Here is a 24,016-nt window from a genome sequence, read left to right on the forward strand (position 1 = left end):
TACTGTCGAGAGCTCCCCTACTTAAGTCCATTTTCGGGTTATGGACTTGGAAAATATTTATCTTGGGTGTCTTGCCTTGAAAAAGGCAAGATATTTCTTACATGACAATTTCTTCGTCGAAATAAAACACCAAATTAAGTTGAAACAATTCTCAGCCACAGAGTATGGTAAATAAATGCAGGAAGCAGAGCCCCGAGAGCACTAAGCTCTCGGAGAGCCCGTGAGGGACTTGCTGACCTGAAAATCGCCAATATTTATATGCGCTGTTCGAGCGATAAATAGAGATTTCCAGGTCAAGAGCCAATGGGAAAATTCGAGGCGGGGCGATGCGCATCGAAATCCGTACTAGTCCACAGACTATGGCATTCGATGACAGTACTGACATATGGGACTGAAACATGGACTTTTAACAACAACATAGTTCGCAAACTCCAAGTAACTCAGAGTTATGGAACGGAGAATACTTAACATTAACTTATTAAATGGAACTGGGCAGGACATATAGGAAGAATGGAAGACAACCGTATGGCGAAGCGAATTATTGAATAGCGACCAAGAGCAAACAAGAAAAGTAGAGGCAGGCCTCAAAAGGCAAATGACATCAAGCGAATGGCTAGTCGCGAATGGACGCGAAAAACAACAAACAGAAATGAATTAACACGCCTAAGACAAGCTTACATCTGACGATGGGTGGAATAGGTGTTGATGATGACTGATGAATGCTACAGAGGAACATTCCAATTGGATTTTTTAAGCGAAAATGTACCAAGAGGAGTCACACAGTAAACAAACAGTTTTACGTAAACTTACACGACTTTATATATTCTTATATGCCTTACTTATATCACTTTCGTGTAATACCATTATGAAACCCAATTTAAAAAAAAAGCGCATCACAAAGCATATAAATTAGTTAAAAATATTAAAACAGCTTATCAAAAATTTTTTTGCAGATCTGTGTTTTCTTTATTTTTAATCTGCGTCAGATATTTTTCAGAAATTTATTATTGTCAAAACAAAATCTAGAAATCAAATAAAAGAAATGAAAGACAATTTATAACCATGACACCATAAATACGTACCTTTTTTTCTTTTCAGCAATGATGTAAATCTGAAAAATTTGTAGAAAAAAATTTTTATCAGATTTTTAAATGTAAAGTTCTAATATTGTATCATCCCTTTCTACCTCCCTCGTATTCTCGTGTGTTAAGAACCTACACAAGTTAACAGTTTCCTCCTTTGACGATTTGAACATCTTGCTATGGAATTGTGTAATCGTCTTGTAATAAAACATTCAATTTTTTAATCTTGTACTATCTTTTTACAGTGAATAACTGTTTTTATGTTTTTTTTTTCTCTTAATTTTATATTCGTACAGTCCTTATTAATCCTAGTATGCCAATTTTAAGGTTTATTAAGGTTCATGATGGTGTAAGATTTGATAATTACTTTTAATAAATGTTTTAGTGACGACGGAAGAAAGGGCTGCTAAGTCTAGCACCGATAAACCAGAATTTTTAGTGTCTATGAAAGACGCAGAGCTTTTGGAGGAAACATATCTTCGCTTCATGGTAAAAGTTGCTGGAGAACCTCATCCAGATATTGCCTTGTAAGTTCTAAAACTGTTTCTTTGTTGGATATCAGCTTTAATCAAACATCTAGTTAGCAATAAATTACAAATAATAAAATAAATCCTTTATTCACGCGAAGCGTCAAACAAAGAATTTATTTTCTAAATGACGCTGTGGTTAACTCTTAAAGATATATTTAATACAAACTTTTCTATGTTAAACTTATATTGGGTATTATTTTAGTTTCAAACAAGGGAAGAAAATCCCAGAAAATTCAGAGAGATACCAAATTATTAAGGAACAAGCCCATAAGGGATTTTACGAATTAGTGATTCCAGTTGTAAAAAAAGAAGATGCTGGTGTCTACAAGTGTGTCGCTACCAATAAACATGGAGAAGCCTCTTCTGAAGCTACCTTAACAGTCACAGGTAAGATCTTTGTTATCTTCTAAATAGATTCTTGTTGTATTCTCAAATAAGTTTTAAGTTATTTGATGTCTTGTTCTATTATGTATATATTATATTTAAAAATCTGAACGTATTGCTGAATTGCAAAGAGTTTACTTGAGAACTAGAACTCTTCATTACTGTGGTGATGTTCTCTGAAAATGATGACAACCTCTAGTAGGGGAGTTCTAGTTGACCTTCATATCATCTATTTTTTACACGATGCATACACTAGCTACGCATATATACTTTTGAATCGCTCAAGATTTATGTTGTTCAAGGTCAGGGTAATTTTAGTCTTGATGCTAGGTGTGCTAGTTGAAACGTCAATAAACGTACTTTAACCTTTAATTGTGGCTTATTCCAATTTACTAATGTTTGTATTTTGAGAACGATTTCCGAAGTGGAAATTGAAACGTCAATAAACGTACTTTAACTTTTAATTGTGGCTTATTCCCATTTAAATAGTAATTACTTTAACATGCCACAAGAAAATAGCTTCAGAACAATATGTATATATGCTCTATACTGCCTAGATGTTCACTTCGTATTTCCTTTATAGTAGATGGTTTATTCTGCATTTTATTTATTTAATGATTTATTCTTATTTTGTATTCTCCATTGTCTTATACAGACCCATAATTATACTCTTCTTAATTTTTTTTGTAGATTGTTAAATTTCAATGATGTCGTTTGATCAGTCCAAAACAGATAGGCTTCTAGGAATCCTAAATATTTTTTGAGTTCAAATAAACTCGTTTCAGAAATACATTTTTTATCTGGTCAGTTTCTAAAAAGACCTATCCATTGATTTCTGACATTGACGAATAATTGGGTTTGCAGACAATATGTTTGACTATTTCCGCTATATCTTTGCAGAATCTAAATGCTGCTCTGTTCACTTTGATTATTTGATAAAAATGATATCTGAACGAATAGTGTTCATGTGAAACACGTGTGATTACTTTGGGATCAATTTTTTTAAAGATCCAAGAATATTTTTACATAGCGGTCAGAAGGTTGTAATAATTTTTTTTTTTTTGGCATTTGACTGGGAACATTTTCCCAGTAGGCTACTCTAAGATGGTTTTCCCATTTTATATCTTCCACTATGCGGTTTCTTGGTATGTCAAAGAATGGTACTGGTTTGATAAAACAAATATCAGCTCCTTCTTTAGCAAGACGTCCCAGCCAGTATTTCTTTATGTTGCTTAAGCAGTTTCAACTTTTTTGGAACTTCTAATTTGTAATCTTTAGAGTCTTTAGTGCAGCTAGTCTGTCAGAGTTAATAAATAGTTTGACCAAATTGGACCTTTGTTGAGTCACTCTTTGAGTAAAAAAGTCTATTCTGCTTGCATTATTGAAAAAGTATTTGTGAGAAATATGAATCAGTAACACCACTTCCTAGTCCTAACTTTGTTCTTTATCCATCTACGTATATTCTAGCTTCCTCAGCAATTTTTAAGTGCCTCACAAAAATGTTCCACCCATCCATTTCTTCTCAGATTATTCAGGTTTCTGCATTGGTTTGACGTTTGCCTTTCTTTTCTATTAGAATGTTTTATCGAATTATTATTTTGTGTCCAAGATAGTTGCTATCAACTATCATGTTTAGTGGTGCTGCTAAGCTTATTTGACGTAGTTCATTATTGCTGCTGTTATTTTGTTAACTGTACTTTCTTACAGTGGGAACGAACGCCGACTCCCGTCCTATTCTCGCATTCATATCACCTAGTACTTTTTTCGCGTGATTTCTGGATCGGCTTCTGTATACTTTTTCTTAGGTCTTCGAACTGGTCTTTTTAGTCTTCTCATTTATCGTTAATCGGACATGCGCATCAATTACACTGTAATTAAATCATTTCACTTTTAAGCTCAACTCAAGTAGTATATTCATTGACTTTAGGCTTTAAAATCAATAGCAATGGGTTTGTTATTGAACTCTGGTTTATATTGAACCCCACTCCATCTGTATGTTGACTTTTATTTTAGCTATAATACATAGCCAATTCATTTAATGTGTATTTGTTCATTATGTTAAATAAAGTTGCAAGTGATCTAGCTCGGTAGAAGATTAGAGTATTGCCGGTTCCCAATCTCAGTTCCAGTTTTTGTTTGCAGGGTCGTCGTCGTAAGTTCAGTCCAACGAATTCTTGAGGTTTCGTAACGTATAATTTTTATCCAGAAGGAGGTTGTTGGCCTCTAGCCCAACCTGGAGTACCAGAATTGTGGGTTATGGTTGCCATACCTTACCCAATGCAGTCCATTTAATATCTAATACTAAATTTTATTATTTTTTTTAACTATTTTCGGTTGTAACATAGTTTACTATTGGACTGCTTGAAAAAAATTGTTGTTGTTGCTGTTTCGATAAGCGTTTGGGATAAAAAGGGACCTTTACTCCAATTCCTAGAAACCATTATCAGCATAGTTTTGGTTTCTGTGGTTTTAACGTCAATTGTAAATTGTTTGTGTAGTGCTGTTACTTTCAGTGTACTATAATAAGCATAAATTATATTATGGCGGCGTTAGAATATGGCCACGATCAGCGCGAAACTGCGGGAAACTTTGATGTAAGTCTCTCGAGTGTGCAACAAGTATGGCGACGATACGAAGAAATCAGTCTGCTTACTGGAAGACCTAGTTTAGGTCGAAGCAGAATTACAACAGCTCGAGATAACTGCTTTGTCTTTTTTTTTTCCTTAAGAAACCAAACGGTTACTCCAGTTTTCCTTCGAAATATTCTGCAACAAATGAGAAATGTAAACGTTAGTGAATGGATAGTTAGAACGCGACTTCATACTGCTAGTTTATCTTCTCGAACCATAGTAACTGGACCACCGCCTTCTCATGAACACTTAATTGCCATATTGAATTTTGCACGAGAACACTTGGCTTAGACAATACGGTTTTCCGATGAATCCATATTTTGTCTTACGGGCTTAGACAAACAAGTTAGAGCATGGCGAGGTCCAAACATGTAATACTGAGAGACTTCCATTTGGTGAAGGCTCAGTTAGGTACATGACACAGATTCTAGAAGACCATATTTTACCATTTATGGTTATTCTTGGAGATGACGCAACATTTATGCATGAAATGCACGGCCTGACACTGCTCGAATAGATACTGAGTATTTTAACGAGGTTCACATCACAAGATTTGTTTGCTCTACTGGCAGTCTAGATATCAGTTCCATATATCATGTTTGGGATAAGATGAAGAGACGTTTAATTCCCCCTCTCGGGGGAACCTGTGACCCTAGAGAGCGCGTCCCCAGGTGGCGGATAGGGAAATGCCCTCACCGGCCTGTTTGCAGCTAGGCCGGCGGGTAGGTGGGAAATAAAATAGCATCCGCGGACCAACAGGTGGGGTAGATAGGACTCCTAAGCCGTAGAGAAGGCAACTTATCTAAGAGAAGGATACTCTGATTTAAAACCCTGGTCCTCCAAGTTGGGGGTTGAGGCATCGGGCCAACTCCTCGATACTCGGAAAAAATGATCAAAGTTAAAAATTTCAGCAAAAAGCCTTGGAATTCGGACGGATTAAACTATAAACGAAATTCGCAAAGAAAATGGATTATGAATTTGGGTGCTTGGAACATACAAGGAATAAGGACAAAACAGGAGGAGGTCTTCCGTGAACTGAGTAAAATGAAACTAGACATCTGTGTATTAACTGAAGTAAAGAAAAAAGGAAGAGGAAATGAAAAGATAAACGAATACCTGCATTTCTATAGTGGCGTAGAAAAGAGCGAACGAGCTAAAAGGGGAGTGTCTATAGCAATACATCAGAAACTGAAAAAATGTATTAAATCATGGCAAGAAATAGATGAAAGAATTATCCTCATGGAAATTAAGAAAAATGGCCATGACTCCATGGTCCAGAATGTTGGACGATGACAAAGAATGAACGAGATAAAGTAGACGTTGTGGAAATGGATTATCTTAGAAGGTCATGTCGAGTATCGAGAATGGAAAGAATCAGGAATGAGGAAATACGAAACCGTACAGGAATTAGAGATACTCTTTCAGATATAATACAAGGAAGGCAATTACAATGGTATGGTCACGTGATGAGAATGGAGGAGGAGCGGTGGCCAAAGAAAGCCTTAATGTATGTTCCGCCAGAAAGAAGGAAAAGGGGAAGACCACCAAATTCCTGGAGAAGAGAAATTACAAAAACAATGCAATCTAGAGGCTTAGAAGAGGGAGATTGGAGAGATAGAAAAAGATGGAGGCTGAAATGCGGGAAGCAGCAATCGCCGTAGGACCCCCGTTATATGATGATGATGATGAAGAGACGTTTAGAGAATCATGTGCCGGTCCACAAAAATTCAAAAGGACCAATCTTCCGCAGAATGTGGAAGGGAGTGGTGTGAGGGAATACTCACTACTGAAATTCTTAAAATTTCTTTTGTTTCAACAAAAATCACATCAAATTAAAATTGTCCATTTCAATATTTAGTATATCAAAGGTAAATGGTTCATTTTCATTAATTTCTTTTAATAAACTTTAGAAGAAAACGTTGGTTTCTTTAAGCATTCCGTTAGTAAACTATGTTACAACTGAAAATAGTTAGAAACGAATAATGATTTTTAAAATATATTTTAATTACAGAGTGACCCTAATTTTGTGCTCGGCAGTATATATATATATATATATATATATATATATATATATATATATATATATATATATATATATATATATATATATATATATATATATATATATATATATATATATATATATATATTTATATATATATACATATATATATATATATATATATATATATATATATATATATAATATATAAAATATATAAATAATATATATATATATATATATTATATATATATATATATATATATATATATATATATATATAACAAGAAAAAGGTTAATGCGAGTTAATAGTAAAATAAAGGTAGAAGATATACATATTGTTAAATATAAATTTAATATATAAAGAATGTTGCCTTCCATCTTATACACATATTTTAATATTTTTTTTTCCTCTGTTCCGAGCTATGCCGATATCTTCTACCTTTATTTTACTATCAACTCGCATTAACCTTTTTCTTGTTGTTTGAAACGTTCTAAACGTTTGGCATTCCTTTCCTCAGGTAGCTTAGCTTCCTCCGTGGATGTGTTGGTTGTTGCTCTGGAAACCTCAGAGTCTTCTAACGTTATTGCCACAAATTGATCGCATTGCTCCTGTAGTGATCCTTTCCCAAGTTAATATGCTCCTTTTCTAACTTGGCTGCATCGTACTAAAGACGACCAATAGTCAGAAATACGTATATACGCCTTCTATCTTATACACATATTTTATTATATTTTTTTTCCTTTGTTGCGAGCTATGCCGATATCTTCTACCTTTATATATATATATATATATATATATATATATATATATATATATATATATATATATATGTATATAATTATTATTATTGTTTTAGATAACAAAAAGATTTTCGAAGAAATGCCAGAAGGTGAAATTCTCCCAGCCGGGGAAAAACCAGTATTCCACTGGAAGAAAGATGGTCAACCCTTCGAGCCCGAGGAACGTTTCAAGGTTCTTATGGGCGATGATGAAGACTCTCTAGCTCTGGTGTTTCAAAAAGTCCGGCCAGATGACGTGGGTCTCTACACGTGCGTGGCTCAAACTTCCAGAGGTCATATCAGTTGCAGTGCAGAACTGACCGTCCACGGAACAGTCAACCAGCTGTTCAGAGAACCAGAGAAGCCTCAATTGGTGGTGATTAAGAAAGATCCCGTTGTGAACGTCGGTGGATCGGCTATGTTGGAACTGCAGATCAAGGGATATCCTAAACCGAATATTAAATTCATGCATGAAGGGAAGCAAATCGAGGCCAGCAAAAAGCATAAGTAAGGGAATATAATCTATATCTATTCTACCAATGTTTTTTTTTATTTTTTTATCTTGCGTTCTATTAGTTTTTGTTATTCTTAATATTTACACTTATGTTATGTCCTATCTATGGCACTTTTGAGTAAATTTTTGTATTGTGTTTTTTGCTTAATATTCTAAAGCAATATATTTGTAATAATATTTTGTCTTTATCAGATTGTAAATTATAGATAAAGGAGTCGTTTGGTGTAATAGACCTTCACATATTACCCTGCATATATACATATATATTTGTAACTGTCTTGTCGGCATGAGTGCCTGCTGACGAGCCTCCCTAAAGCCGGGATCTGACAGAACGTGGAGCGGCGTTCTTTATCGACGAGGAAAAATAGGAAATGCATAATAAAAAAAGACACAATATAAAGACTGGAGCCAACGGAACGTGGAATACCATTTTCTTCTTCTTCTTTTTCTACTTCTTGGAGATATTTCGATCTGTTTAATTCTGAAGCTGCCTCTGGTTAATTTCCTGGGGGTAGATTGCCAACTATCCCTCCATCTTTTAGGTGATCTCCCTGGAGGTCTTGAACGTTTGGGAGTCTATTCTCATCCATTCGTGTTACATGACTGTACCGCGTCCTTTTACGCTGCCTTCCCCATCTTACAATATCTTGAATTTTGCACTGCTCTCTAACGTTTGTATTTCTCACCCTGCCTCTTCTTGTTTTGCCCACTATTGTTCTTAGGGTTGTCATCTCGGCAACAATTAGCATTTGTTTTGTTTTGTTGGTATCTTCGCGCACTTCTATGCCATATGTCATGATCGGTCATATGCAAGTCTTGTAGATTCTAATTTTACTATCTGTGCGCATATACGGATTTGATCAGACTATCTCCCGCAGACATTCCGACAATGCGGATGCTTTGTTGATCTGACTCCTTAGGTCCTTTACTGGGTCGTGTCTGCTTGATATATCTATGCCCAAATATCTGAATTGTATCACTTGTTCTATGGGGTTGTTCTCAACCACTAACTTACATCTGAGCGGATCTTTTGCTATTTTCATGCATTTAGTTTTGTTGGTAGAAATGGTCATATTTAGTTGGCGGCTTATTTGAAAGAACTGAAAGAGCTCTCTCTGAAGATCATCTTCTGATTCGGCAATAATTGCTGCATTATCTGCGTAACACACCATACCAATTCTTTTGTTGCCCATTCTGTAACCGAGATTGAGAGATGTTACTTTGTTTATAATTTTGCCCATGAGTAGGTTAAACAAGAAGGGGCTTAAACTGTCGCCTTGTCTAATTCCTCCCGGTGTTAGAATATTTTCAGTGAATTGGTCTTCTGCTCTAACTTTGGTTACATTGTTGTTATTTAGGTTATGGACTATCTTTGTTATGTTGGTCGGCCTTTTATTTTATATTAATATATTTAGAAGATCTCCCAGGTAAACCCTGCCAAACGCCTTCGTCAGATTAATGAAGCAAATATACGCTGGCATGCCGAACTCTATAGCTTTTTCTTTTATTTGTTTTATTATGAATACTGCATCCATTATAGACCGCCCTCTTGTAAAACCTTGTTGTTGTTCAGCATTATTGATTTGTCTTTCCAATTTGTCCTTAAGAATACTTGTGAAAAGTTTTATCGTTGTATTTAAGAGGGTTATTCTTCTGTAGTTTTGTGGGCAAGTTTTTTGTGCTTTTTTAAATATGGGAATTGTGATGCTCTTATGCCATTCCTCTGGTGTTTCTGTGTCGTTTAAGATTTTGTTAAATAGATCCTCCATATTTTATGAGTTCATTGGGTATATCATCTGTTTCAGGCGATTTTCTGTTTTTTAGCTTCCTGATCTTTGCTTCTACCTCTTCGTCATTAATTGTAGCACTTATATCTGTTTCGTATTTGTTTATATTCAGCGTTTCTTCAGCATCATATAGCTCCTTAAAATACTGTTGCCATGTCTCTATATGTACTCCCTTGGTCTGTACGAACTCGTTAACTGGTTTTTTCTGTTCCGAAGCATTTTCCATACTTTCTTCTGGGCACCATTGGAATACCATTTTAACCCTTAATATTGGTGGTTTACGATCACTTAGATAGGGCAAAACTATCTATTTATGGTGAGGGCGTTTTTTTCCATTGTTTGTCGGTAAATCAAAGAAAGTTGAAATCTGATGTATAGCATGAACTAACCTCACCAAACCTTCAGACGCGACTAGGGATAGGTACGGTCAGTATCGTGGTAATTTTACTATAAAGTGGTCTAACGAAGTTTTGTTGGAATTTTTGTCATTGTATAAATTACCCAACTTATTAAAATTTTTACCGGTAACACTGGTGGATTAAATCCTTGATCTTGAGAGAAACCGCTCCTTTAGGGTAGTTATCAAAAAGTAAACATTTATTAATTTCACACTGACATGATGTGCCAACCGTGTTCTCTCTATTTTTACTGTTATATATTTTTTATTTGTCTTGTGCTGCGAGATGCCGTCTAGGTAGAAGTATTGTATAAATAGGTACTTTAATATTTTTCTGACTCTGCTATTCACACCCACTCTCTGAATTTTTGGTATTTTTTTCTTATCCGTTGCTTCCGAAAAAGTTCGAATCTTGTCTACGCTGGACACGTTTTTGGCCTTCAACAGTGCATTTAATTATTACTTTGCTACCTTTCAACAACTGTTTATCTATTTCTGTCTTTTCGCCTCCTCTATTTATAACTGTTATTCCAAGGTACTCAAATTCTGTTACCTTCTCAAATTTATAGTCTCTCTCTCATTCGTCCTTAGAGTGATCCATTCATTTTCTTTTGCACTTTTCCCTCTTATTTCCATACACTTAGTTTTTTTCTTCAGTGTCTAATTTAAGACACTGTCGACTTTTTGTGCAGAATCGTGCTGCTTGTCTAGATCTTGGCTCTAAAAATTTTTTCTAGCACAAGGTTGAATTTGTTTGTTGACAGGGAATCTCCCTGTTTTAATTCTCTAATAAAGTTAAACTCATTTAAAAGAAATTCTTCTATCACGACTTTATTGACTGTATTGGTTAGCGTCATTTTAACTAATCGTATCAGTTTCTGTGGTGTTCCTAGTGATCTCATTACTTCGTATAATCCGTTTCATGTGATAGAGTCGTAGGTCTGTATAAAAATATGATTAATCTTAGTCACTTAAATTCTTCATTTGACCAACTCATTGGCTATGATGTTTCATGAATGATAATTATCTTTAATTTATGAGTGTAAACTGTTAAAATTTTCTATGAAGCTTAAAACTGTATAGAATGCGCTTATGTATGCAGCTTGATTATGAAGTATCTTTATCATTTTTAATCTGAAGCGGCAAATCTTTAAATTCTACTTCGTTTATAATATACACAGAGTCGAGCTTTTCTTATCCCCCATTCGGTCTTGCTCATTTCAAAGAATGACACGGCTCTCGGAGGTAATTCTCTTCTTGTTAAATGTCGAGATAGTACTACAGTGGTACCTCGACATACGAGTGTAATTCGTTCCTTAATCTTGCTCGTATGTAAAAGCAATTTTCTCCATTGAAATTAACTGAAATGTCATTAATCCGTTTCTGTCCCCAAAAAAAACACGTTACTTGTTTTTCTTAAGTGTTTTTAAATAAGAAAAATGTATTTAAAAAAAAGAAACATTTATTTAGAAGTAACAAAAAATACATACATATTCTGTAAAAACATAAGAAAAAGTGAAGTGCTTACGGAAGCGCTTTTCGTCAGTGTTTTTCGCTTTTTTTCGTTATACTTTGCTGATTTTCATTTGCAGATCGTTTAAAAAACTGTCCAAGGAGGTTTGTTTCTTCCTTCCTTTTACAATATTGCGGAAATGTGTTAGGCACGTTTCGTTGAACTACACCGATGCATGACCAGTTGTAACTTTTTCGGGGTGATTTTTATCCACGAACTCTGCAACTTTCTCCCACATTCCCAGGATCTCCTTTATATCTCTTGTAGAGACAACCTCTTCCAATTCTGGCTCCTCTTCAAAACTAATTTTTCGTTGAACCACCGTATGCTGCTGCGAATGTAGTTCGTCTAACTTCTCGGTTGTCACCTCCTGAGACTGTTCCTCGAAAAGTTCGTTCACATCGCTTTCATCCTCCTTCAGACCCATGGTTTTTTCAAGAGAAACAATCTTATCTACCACTGACACTTCGGGTTCCAGTCCTTCGCAGGCCCTTTCATCTACAGCCTCAGGTCACAGCTTCTTCCATGCAAAGGTTAAGGTTCTTGTTGTAACACCTAGCCAGGTCTGCTCAATCATTCTTAGGCATATTAATATGTTAAAGTGGTCCTTGCAGAACTCTCGAAGGGTAAGGTTTGTGTTCTTCGTCACCTCAAAGCAGCGACGAAAAATGTGCTTGGTATACAACTTCTTAAAATTAGAAATCACTTACTGATCCATGGGCTACAAGATGGGAGTGGTGTTGGCTGGTAGGTAGAGGATCTTTATAAACTTGAACTCTTGGAGTAAATCTTATGTGACTTAAAGGCTGTGGGACTTTCTGAATGGTACACTAAAAGAGGTTTGATTTTACAGTCGCCACTCGCATTGGCGCAAAGTAGAGTTAATCTATCTTTCATACTTATAACGCCCTAATCTGGCATTATACCACTTATCACCTCCTTCCGTTTAAGTACAGTACATATCATTGATGTGGTACGCCCGTACATCCTCGCCAAGTCAGTTACTCGTACACCTTGCTCATGTTTTTCAATGATTTCACGTTTTAGTTAAATGGACATCATCTTCTTCTTTCATGGTTGTAAAAATAAATGTAATATTGTAATGTACAAAAAGCACAAAACGCGAACCCATCAACAATACTTTAAAAATGAGGAAAACAAGCAAAGCAGACAGACTGAGGTCTATATTAAAAATTTATACAGTGTAAATTACACCGACATCGAGAGTGAAATATGGTTAGTATTAGAATCCAAATTTTTGTCGGATTTTACTTCCAATGACCATTTAATTTGTCGGTCCAAGTAATAGTCACGTACAGACCCGTAAAATGTAGTAAAGTACAGATCTTTATGGCGTGGCCGTAAAAATCAGTAAAACTACCTGTTATTTACAAAGCAAATTAGAAGTAGTCAAATAAGGGGTATGAGTTTAAATAAAAACCGATTCCTGTATCTCAAATCTTGCTCTCATCTCAAAGCAAAATATCGCTCGCTCCGCGGCTCGTATCTCAAAACACTCCTATATTTGTCACCTCGGGGAACAAATAAGGGTCTAACCACCTTCTGATATCCCCGGGTGCTCTGTAGAGGGCTTCGAATATACTGTCGAGAGCTCCTCTACTTAAGTCCATTTTCGGGGTAATGCAAATGGAAAATATTTATCTTCGGTGTCTTGCCTTGAAAAAGGCAAGATATTTCTTACATGACAATTTCGTCGTCGAAATAAAAACACCAAGTTAAGTTAAAACAATTCTCAGCCACAGAGTATAATTGGAACAGCAGGAAGCAGCGCCCCAAGAGCACTAAGCTCTCGGAGGGCCCGTGAGGGACTGACCCTTGAAAATCGCCAATATTTATATGCGCTGTTAAATAGGGATTTCCAGGTCGAGAGCGAATGGGAAAATTGGAGGCGGGGCGATGCGCATCGAAATGCGCACTAGTCCACAGACTATGGCATTCGATGACATCCCCCCTCCTCTGGAGATTCTGCGGCTGGGAAAAAATATTTATTAAAAAAAAATACTATAAAAATACATGTGAAAATACACAAAAAAATATGCATAAAAATACAAGTAAAAATATTCAAAATAATTTACACAACACTGCACTACTTACGGGGGAGGTCGGTGGTGATGACGGCATCTCAAACTCCTACAGGTCCATCCCCGGTCGGTGTGCCAACTCCCCCAACGGACTCGTCTTCTTCTCGGTCGTCCGGATCCCATCTGCCATATCCAACGGGGTTTCGTAGAGTACCAGTGTGCCGAAGCCTACGTGGTCGTCCAACCACTTTCGGTAGGGGGCGATGACTGGGTCTACTCCGGGACTTCCATTGGCATCTGGGGCTTCTAACTTCGAATAAGCCTGGCTCGTCAAAGGCGTCTGCACGTCGAAGGCGTCAGGTCTGCAGAAGGCCTCGATGTCGGAGTGTTAGAGTATTGCTTTCTAACACTACGTGGTTCTCCCCATTTGTCTCTTGACTTCAACCTATGTTGAAGTTAATGGTGTGTTGCCTTCTGTGAATTCGAGCTGGGTCGAGGGTTCGGATTTTAACCACGTTGTCGGGCGCCATGTCACCTCGGGGAACAAATAAGGGTCTAACCACCTTCTGATATCCCCGGGTGCTCTGTAGAGGGCTTCGAATATACTGTCGAGAGCTCCTCTACTTAAGTCCATTTTCGGGGTAATGGAAATGGAAAATATTTATCTTCGGTGTCTTGCCTTGAAAAAGGCAAGATATTTCTTACATGACAATTTCGTCGTCGAAATAAAAACACCAAGTTAAGTTAAAACAATTCTCAGCCACAGAGTATAATTGGAACAGCAGGAAGCAGCGCCCCAAGAGCACTAAGCTCTCGGAGGGCCCGTGAGGGACTGACCCTTGAAAATCGCCAATATTTATATGCGCTGTTAAATAGGGATTTCCAGGTCGAGAGCGAATGGGAAAATTGGAGGCGGGGCGATGCGCATCGAAATGCGCACTAGTCCACAGACTAGGGCATTCGATGACATATTAGGGCGGTCGTATATCGAGGTACCACTGTATCTCCAATCGATTTGAAATTTTTAGTACCTGTAGACAAAAAATATGTAGATAATATATTTATTACACGTTTGCAGGATTCTTTATGAGGATGAAGAAAGTGTTTCCCTAGTTATTAAAGACGTGGAATCATCTGATGCTGGTAAATATACATTTACAGCTGAAAACGAGCTTGGTATCGATACCGCTGAGATGAATCTAACAGTCAAAGGTGAGTTACTTTAAAACAAATAACCAATTGTTATATATTTTATATTTAGTTATCTCTAGATTACTACTTTCATACAACATAATATATGTATGTTAAAAAGGTTTTATTGACGATTTAAAGTAGTAAGTATAACAAATATCATATGGATTAACAAAATTACATCAAAATCATAAGGATTATAGTAGAAATATGTAAGGACAATAAATCAGTTCAATTACAAAAGTAAAATGAGATGTGAAAAAAGGTAAGGGATTATGTACAAGGATTATGTAAAGAGGTACAGGATGTGTATAATTCAATACTCATGATATTGAAAAGATAGGAATGCCTATAATACAAACGAATATGCATACAATGCTATAAAGTCAAGTTTTCTGATTACACGTATAGAATATCAAATAAACAACAGAACAAAATTGTATTTATACTAAAATATTAAACTGAAAGAAACGTAAAAACAGCTGAACAAAAAATTAAGCATACAAATGATTAATAATTAAATTAATCAACAAAGAAAATCGATAGTGAGATAAAAAGCCATTTAAAAAGGAATTAAAGAATTCTGCTAGCTGTTACATTCACATAATATTAACTTATTGCACAAACAAAAAACAAAATATATTTTTTTAATAATTAATCTCTAGTCGTCAGAGAACAATCTGCCACATAACATCATTATAAAACTTATAGGAATAAGCTGAATTTTGCTAAGAATACCAATTCTGGAATTCTCAATAAGTTGCAAGAAGGTATGCTACTTCTACAACCTGACTTCTCCCTCAAATCCCCCTTCGTAGGGGGGAAACTGAAAACATCGATTTACCAAGAATCTCTACGTCGTAGAAAAAAATGTTTTAGACAAGAAATGTAGCTAAGATAACTTTGAATAAAAATGTTTAGTAGCAGTTTTATGTAGAATGAAACGTTCTCTCAGAAACAACGCATGTTAAGTACGTGTGGGAAATCAATTTTTTAAACAAAATTTGTATCAACTCGACGGTCAAAATTGTATATATTTTAATCAGGGTATCCTATGGACAAAAATCAAAATGTGTTGAAAATATTAAAAGTGCAGCTTTCGTATGCAGTGTTTGTCTTTTGTCAAATACAGTAATTTTCTAGAAAGCCGTTAAATAAATAAACGTTGCGCCAAACGTTTATGATTCTCATGAGATCAATAATATTTTTCACTTGTATTGATCAGTCAGTATAGAATTTCCATTGCTACAGTCTAATCTTCAAAACTTATGGCATGAAATTTTGATTTTGAGTTTAAGCAACAAATATAGGGCATTTGAAATATGCCTAAAACACGATGAGTTGAGCTTTTTTCGATTACACAAGTACCTTTTTCAAAATTCCACACAACTTCAGCTACAAAACATTACACAACTTTACACTACAAATTTCCCGTGTAGAGACATCGGTTGTAATGTGAAAATTTAAATTCAGTGTTTTTATGCATATTTCAAATGCCGTATTTTTGTTGCTAAAACTAAAAATCGAAATCTCATATTATAAGTTATAAAATTAGGCTCTAAAAATGGAAATTTTACAGCGACCGGTCAATGGAAGTGATAAATTTTATTGATCTTATGAGAAACGTAAAAATGGCAAAAATCGCGCAACGTTTATTTATTTAACAGCTTTATAGAAACTGACTTCTTTTGCAGCAAAATGCAACAATTCTATACCAAAGATGCACTCTTCATCTTTAGATCGTATTTTGATTTTTATCGATAGAACACTCTGATCAAAAGATATCTAATTTTTACCGTTGAGTTGCTACACATTTTATTTAAAAACTGCAATTTTTTTGTCGCGCGCTTAATATGACATTTAAAATCGCCGGTCGCTTTAACAGTTTTTATTGAGAGAACGGTTCATTCTACATAAAAAGTATTAATAAACATTTTTGTTTAAAACGATCTCAGCCACATTTCTTGTCTGGTAGAAACCCGAGGGTAAAAGTGACTTTTTTGCACCTTTTTTTTGAAGTCCCAACATTAATACTCTCAGTAAAATGCAGCTTGTTTGCCTCGTTTTTAGAGATCATGCCTCTGACGACTGAACTGTAAGCAAAGGCAAAACAAATAAACAAATCAACAAAAAAGTAAAATTAATTATTTTTAAACGTTTTTTAAACACTTCAAGCAAAACATGAAAAGAACTACCAACGTACTAGACCAACAGTAAAAGCAAAGTTAAAAGAATCTTTTTAACAAAAAAACATACCTTTTGCTCAAAACAAGAAGTCTACAGTAGATTTAGATCATAGTAGATAAACTAGTGGGATGCTTGGAAAACTCATATTTGTGAATATACATCATTAACATTTAAGATAGAAAAATAGAAAGAAATGTAATAGAAAAAGCCTTCTGGTCTCACCTAAGACAAATGGAAAAACTATTTATTACTTTTTGATTTACCGCAAGCTAGTCATGATGATTATATACACATATATTATGTTCTTTCAATTCCAAAGTAAATAAAATAAATATTTGACATATATAGATAACATATTTTACAATATACACTAGCATACTTGACTTTTGCAGCAACTACTACACCTACACAAGATTCAGAAGAGTGTTCCCTCACTCTTACGATAGGTATACAACTAGATGTTGTGTTTCTCTCTATGTTCACTACAAATCTTCCTGCACACGTACTACTTAACTCTATAACATACTTAAACAAATTATTGTAAATGGTGTCTTGTCTGAAAGATATTGTATAATAATTATGTCGAAAGTGTAAACAATCTCTCCTTTTTTAATTGTCATCGCTCACGATCCGGCCTGGCCCTTCAATTATTCTATATATCATATATTGTAATTGCATGAGGCATCTTAAACATTTCTTCTTAAAATATCCTTGTACTCATTGCAGATGTCGGATTATCTACTTGTGTCTACTTTCTGTAACTCGTCTTTTTTACGCCGGTACTACAGTAGCTAATTCCTTATTGAACGTCTTCCATTTACTTATAATACCCATTCTGAAACTCTATAACAGCTTTTACAGGTCTGATGGATGGGTATCATGTGTTTATGGAGTCCCTTGATGGTCTCCAAAAAGTTCTTACCTCCTATGACCTACTACCTTCTTATCTCACACTAGTACGGAAGCCTCTTATGATTCTGAGTTGATTGCTGTTTTATACGTGTTTTTCGTAGTACTTAAGACATATTCGAATATGCCCATGCCCATGGTATATTTTTCCACTAGTTAGTAGTTGTGCTGTATTAGGATCCAGAGTTTTATTCGATCAGGAACAAACTTTTGGCATTCCTAAAGGCGTGTCTGGACCAAGTGTTATATAGCTGATTCCCTTTAGCTCTTAAGTTGTTCAGCTCTTTCGTTAAAAAGTATTTTCCGTTGACCTGATACACATACTAGTGTGACACTGTTGTGCTGCTCAACCAGTCTGTCTATATGATCCATCAGGCATCATTTATGGATGATATCAAAAGACGTGGGCGTGTCGCAGCACCTGATTTTCCTTGTAACTGTTCTTTTAGGTTGAAAACAAAACAAATAAAAATTAAAAATGTTCTCGATATTTTATCTGGTCATCAAAAAACTTGTTAGTTTTATAAACATATTTTGAAAAGTACAGAAAAAAGGTTATTTCGATGTCGAAAATTCTTAATTAGCTTCAGCGCCATTATTCTTTTTAAAATGGTGTAGATACATATTTACCAAAGATACCTGGACATTAGTCACATCGTCAATAATTTGTTATAGTATCTAATATCCTATCACTATCTACCTTAGTTGCTTAAAATAGCACTTTTTAAATATAGTTTATATAGTTTCGCTTTAATATATAATATGTTTCTTGAAGGTTTCAAATTATTAAAACTTTAACTTTAACTTAAAAAAAACTTTTGAAATAAAAAAAGTCTATATTCATATGGAAATCACTTGAAAAATGAAGTATAGAAGATTTTGCAGACTCTTAGTTTTTAATAATTTAAATCTTTAAAAAAATAATTACATATTTTTCATTGATGTCTTTTGTATCACTGTTTTAAATTCATGTTTAAAATATAATATTAAAACATACGTGCCTCACTTACAGCACCACCAAAGATCAAGACCAAACTGGAAGATATGTCCGTACACGCTGATCAACAGCTGAAAATAGATATCGAGATCGAGGGAATTCCCAAACCAACAATTAAATTCTACAAAGATGGTAAAGTTATTAAAGAAAGCGAGCATATCAAAGTCTTAGAATCTGGAGAGAAACATACGTTAGTAATTGAAAAAACGTCTCTCAAAGATTCAGGTAAGTCACTGTTTTATAATTTCCTTTCCAATCTAAACTTATTATAATTATAATGTTACCATACCGAATCCTTCTCCTCAGTCCTAATCCCTTTTGGGATGTGGTGACACCATCAGGTCTTTACAGTTTTTGCACAATTTCTCTCCATCCTTCTCTGTCCTGGGCTAGTTGTTGGGCTTCATGTAATCCTTAGTTAATTAGTATTTTTGTTTGATCTACCCAACGGCTTGGAGATCTTCCCCTAGGTCTCTTTCCTTCAACTCTACCCTCGACTATCAGTTTTTCCATCGTGCCTGTTCTTCTACCAATGTGTCCAAAATACCGCAAAGTGTGTAAAAAGGGGTGAAAATTACACAGCCGGTCGATTATTCTCGAAGTACTAAAGCTCGTATTTGACTGTTGAAGTGAGCGATCGCACAATACAAATATTGTCAAGAAATAATATTATTGTTCTCTAACGACGGAGGAGGAAAATTAAGATGAGATTCCGAAGGTCTTGTAGGCGAGCGATTTATCCCTAAAAAGATACTTAGAAACCGAATATACCAACTTTTTTTGTTTAATTTTTACCACATTAAACCTTTTTTATTCGATTGTATATATTTTGTTAAGTTCAAATGTATTTTTATTTTATTTTGCCAAGTGGGCTGGAAATTGTTATTACCAATAACTTATAACAAAAAAAAAAAGATTAAGAAGTCAACCAAACTGTCGGCCGATAAAAAGTCTACAATCTGTGTGGGCCCTGAGTCGCTGTTCTTATTTAACAGGATTATCAGTGGCATCAGATGTACGTATTGTGCGCGACAAACAACTAACAAATGATTTTAAACCTCCATATACAAATCAGGATGGATAAAAACCTATTAAGTCGGATGAAGCCCATTATTCTTTAAAATAGTTTTGCACTTGTGACGGGTAGCTCTTTTAGACATCAGACTCAGTAAAATACAGGTTTAAATTAAATAAAAATATATTTGAAATAAGTAAATAACAAAATAAAATTAGATGCTAGGTAATATATACAATAAAAATTAAAACGTCAATCCTGGCGACGACGGCATCCACAACGGTATGACCCACTGTTTAATATCTGCGAAAAATAAAATACAATTAATGACATAAAATCTAAATAGCAATTGCGGTGCTTTAATACAAGCAGACGATAGAAAACGGATTGAAGGAATAAAGATGGAACGGGCCAATCAACACTCGGCCCGGCGAGGAACGGACGATAACCAATGTACTGTACTTGGATACAGGAGAGAAAAGGTATGTCTCAGATCAATACTCCAAGACCGGGTACGAAACTGCCACTAGATTAATACTCTAGCAGAAGTGGTTGGCCTTTAGTCAATACCCGAGGGCCAGTGGAGTTGTTGTCAGATCAATACTCCGACGGAACTCTCTTTCTCTTGAGGCGGCTGTTTTTTTATACGGTCGAAAGCCTTCCATCTCCTTTAGCGTACATCGATGGAGTTGGAACTTGTTGTGAGGATGTGTGTTTACGAAGCGCTGACGGTACCAAGACGATGCATATCGTTACAAACTCTTAAATCTGTATTAAGTAAGATAGGCAAAATCAATAATGTTCCTTTAATGAGCCTTGGATTATTACGAAAAACATTACAAGATCTCAACTTTCGATATATAAAACGGTGACGAAATTCCATTTTAACAGATAAGGAGGAAATATTATTATGACAATACGCTCAATTAATTATCTACGCTCAATTCCGAAATATTGTGCCGCAAAACGGAAAAAGCATTATCTTGACGAGACTTGGGTTAACGCCGGAGATATAGATGCAAAGGTTTGTCGAAATAGAATAGTAAAAAATGCGCGGCAAGCCTTTGTTCAAGATTTAAAGCATCGCATCGTGTTGAAGCATCGTCAGGAGAGGGCCACCGTCTAATTGTCTCCATATTGGCAGTGGTACTAGTTTTCTATAAAATGATATCTTCGTTTTTATATCAAAGAGGACCGGGTACTATCATGAAGATATGAAAATATTCTCCAGCGTGTAGATAGTAACTCTGTCATAGTATTGGATAATGCATCTTATCACAGCCGTCGTGTTAAACGCATTTTAACGATGACTGATCAAAAATCCATCATGCATAGCTGGTTAGGAGAAAAATGTATTTCATTTACAGAGGATATGGTAAAAGCAGAACTAATGACAATAATCAAAGAGCATCTTGGTAAAAATCGTCAATATGCTGTTTAATATCGTCAATATTCAATGGCTAGACTTCATGGTATTGCTGTTTTGAGACTTTCACCTTACCATTGCGAGTTAAATCCAATTAAATTAATTTGAGGGTCAAATTTAGATCGAGAAAACGTAACATTTAAAATAGGCAATGTTTAGCGCCTATTACAAACCAATATAGATTATATAAATTGAATAGATTATATAAATCCGGGTCCCATTGTCAGTGCATACAACTGCCCTACACAACCATTGGCCAAGTACTTGGCCAAAACTCTACAGCCTGTCGACAAAAATGCTTCATCCTTCGTCAATTCATTCCTACCGTTTCTCGACGTTATCATAAAAAAACAATTCCAAGGATTTCCCCACTATGTTTATTGAAAACCCACTCATACCAGTCGTTACTTGCATGCCAACTCTCATTATCCACCTTCACAAATTAATTCAATCATTAATATCCTTGTTTCTAGATCAATACGCCATTGTGATCATGCAAGTAGACCTGCTGAGCTCTCTAATTTATAACAGGCCGTCATCCAAAACGGTTACCGTGAAAATCACATTAATAGGAACATCCACAGACCATCATTAATCGGATAAATTGTGCTGGCTGAAATTTAATTTGCTAAAACGCATTGTGAATACATCTGTTGTTATAGCTGGATTGCTGGTTCGATAAAGGACCGCATATTACACACCAAAATGTACGGAGACGCATCAAAAAGTCGTGAACAGATGTTATTTTGATTTTCTTATTAGTAAACGGCGTATTTCATTTGACCTCATATAATTACTATATCATGTTACATTTATTAGTCACTCTCCTTAATTTCTTGTCAGAGTTTTGGCTGCACTTATTGAAAAAGGTTTGTGCGCTGCATTAATATTAGCTTTGATAGAAATACAGTTTCTCTTTTGCACAACACATTACAAATTGTCACATTTATTGTATGAACAAACAAATGGCTCAAACATGATGGTGCCACAATAATGACAAGAGAAAATAAATATCTACAGGCTACAGTTCTGTAATGAGGAACTGCAACATTTATTTATTGTTGTATCCATACAGTTACTTCAGTATTATCTCAATCTGCTAGTTTTTTTATACAAGTTGAAATTTCCTGTTCAACTGTTCAACTTTTTGTTTTTACCAAGTTAACCATGTTCAACTTTTTGTTTTTACCAAGTCGATCATATGCAGCAGAAAATTCCTAGCGTTGCTACTACAAAATAAAACTGTTTTGTAGGATCTTGCAAAAAGTAAATGATCAGAAAATTTATATATAATATACCAATCCAAGTTTTATACTGATACTTCATATCAGATTTTATTACTCTATCCTTTATTTACTTTCTCATGCTACATCCTGTTTATTATAAGATATTGATATGTCTTATATGTAGAATAAAGTAAGATACCATGTGGTGTACGAAGTCATTTTTATTTTGTTTTTTTTTTTGTTTAACCAAAACAAATTTTACCATTAATAAATCAATATTTTTAAAGGTTCTTATTCTGTGGTCGCAACCAACGAAATGGCCCAGGTATCGCAATTTTGGAACCTGGACGTATATTCTAAACCCAAGGTGATCCAAAAGTTGGGAGCCGACAGACAACTATCTCAAGGTCAAAACCTAGAACTCAAAGTTAAGCTGGAGTCTGAACCCAAGGCGGAAGTGAAGTGGTTTAAAGACGAAGAAGAAATCAAGTCTAACGAACATTACACTATTAAAGAAGACGGTGATAGTTATGCCCTCAAGATAACCGGCGCAGTTACCACAGATGCAGCTAGATATAAATGCAGAGCTTTGAATATTCATGGAAGCGTTGATGATGAAGTTAGAGTTGATGTTAAGAAACCACCAAAGATAATTCAAGGACTTAGAGACATGACTGTTGTAGAACATGATAAGAACGTATCCCTTGACGTCAAGCTTGAAGCATTCCCAAAGCCTACAGTTAAATGGTAAGTGAATTTGAAAATTTATTGCCAAAATTTTTCTAAAATTGGGAATTTGCTTTCGGATTTCCTTAGAAAAAGTACGACTTCAAATGTTAATCTAAAACTATTTAATTTAAGAATTGCCTGGAACATATATAACTCTTAGATTAGTTTGCAGTAGAAATTGTGTTTTATGGTAGCTTTATTGTGGTATTAAGGTTCTTCTTCTTATTGTGCCATCTTTTTTCGAAGGTTGGCGATCCACATGGCAATTGTAGCGTTGCTACGCTTCCGTTAGTCTTGATTTTACCTTGGACCTCGTCTAATGCTTCTCGGAATATAAATTTCAAATACAGAATAAATAATAGCGGTAATAAGACGCAACTTTGTCGCACCCTTAGCGTATATCTTTAGATGTTGTGTGCTCTATTTCAATTGTTGCCATTTCAATATAGTTTTGAGATAATTCGCAAGTCTTATTCGTCAAGTTCAATTGTTCTTAGAATTCCGATCATCTTGGAATGGTCAACGCAGTCAAATGCTTTTCAATAATCAATACAACTTGCGTATACATCTACGTTCATAGCTCTGCATCGTTGTGTTAACAAATTTAAGGCAAGAAGATCTTCTCTTGTTCCCAATCCGTTTAGAGATCCAAATTAAGTGACACTCATCTGA

At 35.1% G+C, this 24,016-nt stretch overlaps 1 protein-coding gene across 11 annotated transcripts in view; it reads left to right on the top strand.

Moving 5' to 3' along the window:
• The window catches only part of Obsc (Obscurin), a 350,811-nt gene that overhangs the window by 224,835 nt on the left and 101,960 nt on the right, over nucleotides 1–24,016 (top strand). For 9 of the 11 annotated variants that reach the window (XM_072543243.1, XM_072543203.1, XM_072543216.1 and 6 more), the window contains 7 exons: nucleotides 1,468–1,609; nucleotides 1,815–1,999; nucleotides 7,489–7,918; nucleotides 14,743–14,876; nucleotides 17,435–17,488; nucleotides 18,964–19,173; nucleotides 22,903–23,362. In XM_072543243.1, coding sequence (XP_072399344.1) covers nucleotides 1,468–1,609; nucleotides 1,815–1,999; nucleotides 7,489–7,918; nucleotides 14,743–14,876; nucleotides 17,435–17,488; nucleotides 18,964–19,173; nucleotides 22,903–23,362 — 1,615 coding nt within the window. The remainder of the gene's footprint in view (nucleotides 1–1,467; nucleotides 1,610–1,814; nucleotides 2,000–7,488; nucleotides 7,919–14,742; nucleotides 14,877–17,434; nucleotides 17,489–18,963; nucleotides 19,174–22,902; nucleotides 23,363–24,016) is intronic. The other 2 variants (XM_072543224.1, XM_072543281.1) reach the window with 1 other exon arrangement.

Source organism: Diabrotica undecimpunctata, chromosome 1 (genome assembly GCF_040954645.1).
Source record: "Diabrotica undecimpunctata isolate CICGRU chromosome 1, icDiaUnde3, whole genome shotgun sequence".
Classification (NCBI taxonomy): Eukaryota; Metazoa; Arthropoda; class Insecta; order Coleoptera; family Chrysomelidae; genus Diabrotica; species Diabrotica undecimpunctata.